This window comes from Olea europaea, chromosome 21, assembly GCF_002742605.1.
Source record: "Olea europaea var. sylvestris chromosome 21, O_europaea_v1, whole genome shotgun sequence".
Lineage (NCBI taxonomy): Eukaryota > Viridiplantae > Streptophyta > Magnoliopsida > Lamiales > Oleaceae > Olea > Olea europaea.
This window is the reverse complement of record NC_036257.1, coordinates 3,431,905-3,442,220: the sequence shown is the minus strand read 5'-3', so window position 1 is coordinate 3,442,220 and position 10,316 is coordinate 3,431,905. Positions and strand designations below refer to the sequence as shown.

At 36.3% G+C, this 10,316-nt stretch overlaps 1 protein-coding gene across 1 annotated transcript; it reads right to left on the bottom strand.

Moving 5' to 3' along the window:
* Positions 1 to 484: 484 nt before the first annotated feature.
* On the bottom strand, positions 485 to 1,523 carry LOC111370010. The gene is made up of 2 exons (XM_022991725.1): positions 873 to 1,523; positions 485 to 829 (listed from the first exon to the last, which is right to left on the bottom strand). Exons 1-2 carry the CDS (start codon positions 1,521 to 1,523, stop codon positions 485 to 487), a joined length of 996 nt encoding a protein of 331 aa, XP_022847493.1.
* Positions 1,524 to 10,316: the final 8,793 nt, after the last annotated feature.

Below are 10,316 nucleotides of genomic sequence, written 5' to 3'. Positions count from 1 at the left end.
GGATAAAACCCGCCTATAGCAGTTTTTCTACCTCAGCTCTAGCCGCAGCCTGCCTCTCAGGGGCGAGATTTCTTTTTTTCTGCTTCACTGGTTTTGCCCCCGGCTGGACACCGAGGCGGTGCTGCGCGACGGTCAAGCTAATTCCTGGGATATCCTCTGGGCCCCAAGCGAAGACATCCAAGTTATCAGCCAGACACCTTGCCAATTTTTCTTTTTCTTCGGATCCCAAACCTATTCCAACACTAAACTCTCGTCCTTCGGCTATAAAGATTTTTTCAATCATATCGAGCAGCTCGATTTGCTCCCTCGAGAGTTCCACATCCAGCATCATGATTGATGGTGAGCCTTTGGCTTGTATACTATCCACATAGCACTTTCTTGATGCCTGCTGGTCCCCTCGCACGCACCCGATTTCCCTACTAGTTGGAAACTTCATAACTTGATGGTAGGTCGATGGGACCGGGCCAGCTGCATTTAGTAATGGTCAGCCGTAGATAGCGTTGTAGGCCATGGGGGTCTTGACAACCAAGAAATTAGTCACGATGACCACTGTGGTTGGGTATGTCCCTAGCGTGACTGAAAATTCCACAGTCCCCTCCGGTATCATTGTTGCCCCTCCAAAGCCTTGTAGGGGGGTATTCACCATCTTCAACTTCTCTTGGGGAACTTTTAGACCCAAGAAGGCATCCCAGGTGAGGACATTTGCTGCACTTCCTCCGTCGACTAACACCCTTTTCACGTCAAAATCTGCTATATCGCCTACTATTACTAAGGCGTCATCATGGGGGTGTGTTACACCAATCAAGTCCTCTTGATCGAAAGTAATGCTCTGGTTGAATCTTGTTTTTTTTCTGAATAGAGCAGACCCCTACAGAACGAGCATAGCTCTCTGTAGCCGAATTTGAGTCGCCGCCTGATGCTATTCCTCCGATGATCATGTTTATCACTCCTGCCCTCCGTGGGGGTAGACCTTCGAGCCTTTGCTTGCCCTTGTCATTTTTCACATACTTAGCCAATAATCCCCTTCTTAGCAGGCGCTCAATTTCTTCCTTTAACTGTAGGCATTCTTCGGTATCATGCCCGTGATCTCTATGAAAATGGCAATATTTACTTTGATTTCTCTTGCCGGAAGGAGTCAGCATCGGTTTAGGCCATTCGAGCTCTCTCATGTGTTGTATCTCCATCAATAACTTTGTACGTGGAATGTTCAAAGGGGTGGGTGTCTTGACCTCCTCTCGATTCTGCTTGACTGGCCGGTCTTGGGCATATCCCTTGTTTATGCGTTCATTCTTCGGCTTGTTCTTATCAGTGTGCCTTTGCTCGTCATATGTTTTTCGCTTATGAACTTTCGCCTCCCTTCTATCCCTGAGATTTTTAGTTATCTTCTCCGCTTCCTCCGCATCGACATACTTGTCCCCCTTCCTCAATAAGTCGTGCATCGATTCTGGGGGGTTCTTGGAGAGTGACATCTTAAAGGCCCGATTTCGCGTTCCATTCATCAAGGCGGTAACCACTGCAGACATTTACAAGTCTCTTATGCCGAGAGTTGCCCGACTGAACCTAGCTAAGTATTCCTGCAATGACTCGTCCTTGTCCTGTACGACCTGCATCAACCCAATGGCTGTTTTCCTCTTTCTCTTGCTACTTAGGAAGTAAGCTACAAAGCTCCTGGAGAGCTCATCAAATGATTTGACGGATCGCGATCGACTTTTTCCAAAAACAGACTTCATACTATATTAATTCTCATTTTGATTCTCTCTCATTTGTTGTGCAGTGAGCTTGTTATGATTACTGCAACTCTGTATCTATTGTAAATATGTATGGTTGCTTTTGTCTTTGACCAAAATATGGAAATCCATAAATGGAAGGCCTTTTGAATTTTTAAGTATTTATTATTTTTACCATAGATTTATAAGAGTTTCAAACTGAATTTGTTTTTGAAATTTATGGTCATTAGAGTTCATGCCTTGCACTTTTTTATTATAATGTTTTGTTTTAGAATTTGTTGTTTTGTCAATTTTTTTTGGCCTTTTCTTTTGTCAAATTTTTGTTAGTCGGTAATGCGAATAAAAAAAGTGACATAAACCAAGGCATTTAAAAAAAAAAAAAAAAGAGGTTGAACCCCAACCTTAAAGGCCCCCACTGCCCCGCCCCTGAAGCATCAAACCATGGCATTTCTACTCGTATAATATGGAGTGGTAGAATATTGGGAGGGGCAAAATGTGAGATTCGAGAGGAGGGTATAGTGCGAATATATTGGGGTTGAATGTTGAAGGAGCAGAGGTAAAGGGATGAAGGAGGTTGGACAGGGTAGTTCAATATTATTTGTCACTTTATTGAGATGTTTCACATTTATGAATATTTATCACTTTATTGAATAACACTTTAAAATCCAAATTAATATGTTGATTAATTGAAGTGAAATGTAATTATCAAGAGATAACATGCAAAAGAAAATAAACCATCCACTGAATATATTCTAAAATTTTGATTGGTGTTAAATATTATTCGTCACTTTTTGGAGTGTTTTTACTTATTTGAATTTTTGTCACTTTATTGAATCACTTCCATATTTAATGCTATTGAAAGAGAGATAAGACAAAGATGATGAGGATTTGGTTACAAACAATGATTGCGTGTTAAATGAAAATTAAGTTTTTAATAAAAATGATATTGTATGTTATTTTTGATAAAAATGTGACACTTAACATTGTGTCAACTTTTAAGTGACAATGTGTCATTTTCATCATTTTTTGAGTGTTTGTTACCTTTTTTTGTGTTTGTGTCCCCATTTTTTGAATTTTGTCACTTTTAAAGTGTTTGTCGCTTTTTTGTCACTTTTTTTTTTTAGTCTGTGTAAATTTTTTAATTTGTGTCACTATTTTTTAGTAATTATCATTTTTTTTTTTGAATTTATGTCACTTATTTTTAGTGTTTGTCACTTTGTCGATCATCATTTTGAAATTTCTATCACTTTTTTTAGTGACAAACATCACTTTTTAATAAAAGTGATTGTATGTAATTTTTTTTTAATAAAAAAGTGATACTAAACATTTAAAAGTAACATTGTCTCACTTTTTAATTTTACACTATATTTTTTACTTCCAAAAAACTTTTCATATGATTTTTTAAAAGTTCCCTAATTTTAGGGGTGTTTTTGTAAGTTGCCCAAAAAAACAATTCAAAAATGAAGTTGCAGCTACGAAAAGCCAATTGTACTTCCTAATATTTGAGCTGACCAATCCGCAAAACATTAAAAATATAATCAAATGAATGGTTTGAATCTAGAATTCAACTTAATTTCTCTTAGCCTCTCCCTACTCTCCGTCACCAGTCTACCTGTGTTGCATTGAGGGAGGTTAAATGAAATAACGAAAATATTGAAAAAAAATCGTTTGAAAATACACAAAAAAGTTTAATAAGACTAAAACTATATTTTTTTACTAAAAATCTGTCTTATTAAAATTAAGATTCTGATAAATGAATTTGGGTGTTTGTATTCAGACCATTGAAGTGTAATAAAATGTACATTTAAAGGATGAATTAGCGAGGTAACTCGACCATGAAGATCTTGGACATTATTATTTTCAAGAAAGAAATTCTTTAACTCATTAATATCTAGCATGCTATTTAATTTTGCATTGACATTAAAGCCTATAAAATTGATATCACTACATATATTGATAAGTAATGCTGTCCATCACCACTAATGTTAAGCACCAATTTAGACGAGAATTGCATGATATTGAATGATAGATTTATTTAATTGCAAAGTCACATGACTCATTCAATGGTACCTAAAATGTTACACTAGTCCAAGATAGCAGTATTCTATATTTATATTCAAAGATGTTCTTGTTGCTCCAACCTGACAGTGAATTGTTTATGCTCATTTTTAAGTAACCTGTTGTTTTTAATGGCGTTCTACAATAGACACATTTAAAATTTATGGAATTTTCAATAAATGACCTACATAGATCAAATCTAAAGAATTTAATAATTTTTCATTATTTATTTCATGAGGAAAACGAAATCATAGTTGAAATATAAGAAACTTTAAAATTGGAAGTTTACGTATGTTGATTTTCGTGCTATAAAGCTGGATGGTTAGAAGAATTTTCTGTAAGTTTTCTACTGTATATGCATGCTTAATTTGGAGGTAAGATGAGCTATAAACATTCAAAGTTAAGACCAAATTGTCAGTTTACATTTTAGAGGTCTGACCAAACTCTAAGGTGGTCAGTTCTCTGAAAATATTAAATGTCAATCAGTCTATGATTGGCTGATTAATGCCTAGGAGGATGCTCCTCGCCCATTACGTGTCTCTTGCTCCGATGGTTAGTATTTCATATTTTCTACTATAAAAACTTATATTTAGTGTCATTTAAAGGTAATGTAATTTTATATATTCAATGTAAGATTGTTGTCTCTCTCATTTTACATATTGATACACTATCTTGGTGCCCAAACACTTAAGTAACGTAAGTCTCAAGAACATCCTACAACCAATACACTATTATCATTGTTTGACTTGGTCCTCAAAGTGCTCGCGACTGCCTCTTCCCACCATCGAAGAAGGCCGGGTGCAACTAATGACTTATCCAAGTATGTGGGAGTAAGGTTGCGAGGACGTAAGTAGAGTTAGGATATGTTGACTACTTCATTTGTATAAAAATAAGGTCAATAGATTGGCATCGTCTGTGAAAATCCGTACTATTAACCACAAGCAACCCTTATCAAAAAAGTGCTTCAACTTTCCCTTTGAAGAAATATTTTGTTTTTAAATAAAAAATAAGTGGAGGTTTCAACGAAAGAATATTCAAAGTGTTATTCTATACTTTGGGTGGTTATGCTACCTAAAAAATGAGTGTTAGAAAAGAAAAATATGTTCAAAAGATCTCCTCTTTAAATAAAATAGCCATCCACTTAAAATGAGTGCTAGCAAAGAAGATTCACGTCAAATGAGGTCAAGAAAGGCTTTTCAATCATACATCATTGACCTCACCATCATTATCGTTGAGCTGGAAGAGTCGCTACGCGTGTCACCAAAGAGGTGACGAAAATGGCTGCCAACATAAGCATAATGGAGCAAATTCCATCATACAGCAGCTCCTAATGCAAATACAAGAGTAAGCAGGCTATCAGATACCCTTAAATATGGCTCAACCAAGCATCTTCCACAGCATAAGGTGGATAAAGTGCTAAGCAAAAGGGCCCAATCCCATAGGCACAGGAGAGATGCCAACCCTATTGAAAGAGAGGTAAAAATAGATGTGTCAATAGTCAACCTGTGAAAAGTTCAATGGAGAGGATAATATTTCTCTTGAATATGAGTGTGAGAAAAAACCTCAAAATTCTGCCAGCATCTTCGATAGGATTGGTCCAGAGGTACTTAGAAAAAGGCATCTACAACTACCTTCCATAGCAAGGCCCCATGAGAAAGAGCAAAATCAAAGTCCCACAATCATTTTCTGTCTAGAAATAGACGAGAGAGAAGGCCAATAGGTTGCAAAAGAGTAAGCGGGGACCTTCCAACTATTACCAAGTTAATGGGGAGGATTATGATGGACCATAGAGGTCCTTTAAGCTTTATGATGATGATAAAAACCTTTCCTTCTTCAGAAGCTACAATGTTCCCATGTACCAAGTCACTTTGTGAATCCTAAGATTCTCATGTATAAGGGAAGAGGTGATCCAAATGAGCATCAGCATTTAGCCCGAGCTCAAGAGGAAAATCTTAAATCAATACTTATCCAAGAAGGTAGGAGAGGCTCCCATCTAATGCCTCCAAGAGTTAAGGTACATCATCGGTAAAACGATAAAAAAAACTACCTAGCCTTTTTCACCGATGAGATAACCCACTAAGAGAATGTCACCAATGTGGAGGCCCTGTCAACCTTAAAGAAAGGCCTCAACATGAATGCCATATTCTATAGGGATGTATGCAATAAGAAGTCCACCATTTGTGACGAAATTGGTGGTGATAATGAGAAGCAAGATCATCAATAAAGAAATGATTGATCACCACATCTAAAGACAAAAGAGAAGAGACCCAACCTCTCAGTTGGTGAACCATCAATGGACTCGAACGAGACACCAGATCACCCCATCTCAGGCCAAGCCCTTGCCACGACTACGTTGAATGTTGTATCGACCTTCGCTTACAAAAAGGCTAGACCTAGTAGTTGTATAGAATGAAGAGCTACCCTATGACTACCCCACCAAAGAGACAGAGGCAACGAACCTAGAAATAGGCTTTATAAGAATCACATGGTCACGATTCTGGTAAGTGTAGAGACATGGGACTACCCACTTAGCAGAATAACTCCCTCGTGCCAAGGAGACTACCCACAAAAGAGTCCACCCCCGTATAGGCAAACTCACGAGACCTTTGTGGCTCGTCAGAATCTTCATCTACTCTAACTAGTGTTTTTCGAGGTAATTGAGATGGTCCTGCTCAATTCTTTGCCTATTCACTCTCCTCTCATGCCTATTTCTAAGTGGAGGGTTTAAAGGCTCGTTAACAGCTGGTTTTTTTGTATTTCGAACTGAACTGGTATCTGCTACCTATTCTTATTTGTAGGGGAAGGTTGAACTTGCCTATTTCTAGGTTCCTGAGACTCAATCTTTTAAAGACGCTTACAAACCTTTGAGGCACGTCTTCTAAATCATAGTTTGGTAGAAATTTGAATGGGACCTCGTGATGTTGATCAGTAGCATAGTTGATAGATGTATCCATCCCAACTTCTCTTTCCTGAGAGACTTTATCCCTAGCAAGTTTTTGGTATCTAGCTATTTGACTTTGGACCTCCTGCTCATCTTGGTAATAATTTTTTTGTGACAGGTTGTGTGATGCATTTCCTTGAGCTGCATAGGAAGTAACTAGGTGTCCCCTGGCCTTGCGTGCTCCTTAATAGCTCCTGCATGTCAAGGTTTTGTTGGGTTATATTTCTCATATTTGTGGCCCTAGTGGCTACTGGCTACTTCCCAGGTGACTTTAGTAGATATCTAAACCCACCTCTTGATCCACCCCTTCTATGCTGCTGATAAAATTGGCAGTAAGTTACTGAAGCAACTTGCGAGTGTTCTTCAACGTGTTCCCTAGCTTTTTGAGGCACGGATTCTTCATTGCTAAAACTCATGATAGTGTTTGGCATTGTTCAACACAAACCCATACTTTCCTTTTCAAGGGATATAAATGTTTTTAAAGTGATGGTTCCTCTTGGCAATTCCTTCTTCGAGAATATCTCTTTTTCTTTAGATTAACTTTCTACTGACTTTTACCTATGGGATTTTTGTTGTTGAAAGTATGATTTTCCACAGAAGGTGCCATTCTGATGACCCTATTTTTTTACAATGGCGACATGGACAACAGATGTCGAATCCATTCATTTCCACGTAAGCAAATTTTGACACATTCTAATTGGAGATATGATCGAAGAATAACAAATGTAATAGACGTGGGAGATACTCTACAACACGAGACGAAAAACGTTTGGGCACTGACAACATGATCAAGTATGATCACAAATAAAATGATCAGTTGCAGACAACTCTTCCAAAAATATATATATAAGAGATTACCAAACTCAAGCATGTAAAGTAGAAAACTTGTGATTTTGTGTGTATAAAGTTTGCATGTATTTTTTCATCCTTTAAATTATTACAAAAGCGGCTATTATAGAGTTGAGACTGACATGGTTACCATGGAATAAAACCACGTGGCATCATCCCACTAACTAAAGCCTCACATCATTCTCTACCATACATTAGTTACATTGACAATGAGTTAGCCGTCCTACACCATATGCTGACACTTCTGATCATTAATGAAAACCTTTATGTCAATCATTCCTGCAAATACTATACAGATTTGCTTTAAAGGCAACAACCTCTTTGGCTTGGAGAGAGGGCTTCGGATGGGTAGAGGTTGTTCCCTTTCTTTATTTTGACCTTGATGACTATCAAAAGTCTGTATGTAATGCCTCCATGTGGAGCTTCGGATATGAGGCGTAAAAACTCCAATAAAATGATTATCATATCCATAAATCCTTCTGAAAAATGGGAGATCATTCAAAAACTAAAAGCTACGTAAATTCCTAGGCTTGGTCTTCTTTTAAAATTTTGTTTCTTTTCCCAACATATTTCCTCCATGTTGTTTGGGAGTTGGGACATTTTAACAATGTTCTTTGAAAAATGGAATTTCCATTTTTCTCGAAACATATTTGAGTAACGTGACATGATACAGGGCTTTTAGATCAAAAAATTGTTATAATCATGCCGAATAACTGAAGAACGAGAAAATATGGATAATATGAAAATAATGGATTACAGAGAAAACAAGATTTAATTGGAAACCAAAATTCGAGAAAACCACTGGTAGAGACAGATAATTTACTATAATCAATCGTAAAGAGTTACAAAGCATCTCTTTGGACCAATAACTAATTGGACAATTGGTGAATTCCAATGTGTTGTTCACCACATATTTATAACCAAAAAATCCCTAACATACTAGAAGAGTTAGTACATAAAGAGTTTAATATAAGATGAAATCCCGATACAATGGGTATGACCAATGATGGAAGATTTGGAATGAAATAAGAGTCAAAAAACTGCCAAAAAGGGTAATTGTTCTCCTTATCTTTCTTGAACTCCTTCAAGCTTCTTCAAGTATACTACAAACTCTCAATACTACTCCAACAGTATTTCCAATCAAATACTCAACAAGAATTCGAGTGACAACCCAATTCTAATAATCTTCACCTTGACATGAATTCCATTACAAGGAATAAACTTAACTCTTCAACTCCAACCAAATTCTCCAAACAATAACACTCCGCCAAATTATTTCACCTCTTTCACTATGTTTCTTTCAGGCACACCATGCCCCTGCTGGACATACTCAGCAATTGTAAATTAAATCCAAGCCCTCTTTACCAAGAAAACTATCTCACATGCCAACCTTGCTTGAATCATCCTGTTCACTTTCAGCTACAACCGAGTCATTAAAACTTTCTCAAATCACCACAAGCACTTCCAACTCTACCTGAGTTGTCAAACATTCTCAAATCACCATAAGCAACAAGATCACAACTAATTCCACCTAAGCTACTAAAAGATTCTCCAATATTATTGTTTGAATCACCACGAACAACCCAATCACAAACAATTCCACCTAAGTCACAGCTTATCAAATCATAAACTGCAGCTACATCCAAAGTGATTGTCAAACCTTCCAAAATATATAATCAATCCTCACATTGCTTCTCCTCATTAAACTAATAATAATAATTGAAGCTGCCTTAACAAAAAATCTTGTTGTAATCCAAAAGTGGAACACAAATTGTATACTTGCTATCCCTGAAACAATCAACTTTGTTCAAATTTTACTTTAATAATCAATTTAGCCCTCTGAAGAACTACCAATACCTTGGCTCTAATATCATTTGTTATAATTGGGCCAAATAATTAAAGACAAGAAATATGGACAATATAAAAATAATGGGTCATGGTGAAAACAAGATTTACGTGAAAACCCAAATCTAGAAAAACTACGTGCAGAGGTGGAAAATTCACTATAATCAATAGTAATGAATTACAAAGGATCTATTTGGATCAATAACCAATTGAACAATTGGTCAATTCCAATATGTATTGTACACCACATATTTATAATCAAAGAATTTCTAACAAACTAGGAGAATTAGTACATAAAAAATTTAAGATAAAGTGAAATCCCAATACAAATGAAAAAACCAATATTGAAGCATTTTTGGATGAAATAGGGGTCAAAAAACTATCAAAAGGAAAATCATTCTCCTTATCTTTCTTGAACTCTTTCAAGACTTCTTCAAGTCTACTACTATTACAACCAACATTTTTATCTAGTCAAAATCGATAGTGAAATTTTAAAAATCAAGTCAAATGAGGACTTGTATGAAATAAATCATTTTTATTGGGACTTGATTGACCAAATCATTTTATTTAGGTTTATCTTATAAATTATAAATATTTTGAAGGTTAAGTTGGACAAAATAAAATAAAAATTTGGGATTTTTTTATATATTTTTGGAAGTTGAGGATTTACTTGTATGTTGTAATTAGATTTAAGGGCCTTTCTTTCCAAATTGAACATGTGGGACTTTAAAATTCAACATTTGGCCATCATTTTCCTTTCAAAACACACACAAACACCTACAAAGAAGAAAAAAAAGGCAGAGAAAAAGAAAAAAACGGCAGAAAGGAAAAGAAAAGAAAAAGGGCAAGAAAAGAGGGAAGAAAAGGAGAAAAAGAAGAAGAAAGGGAAGAAAGGA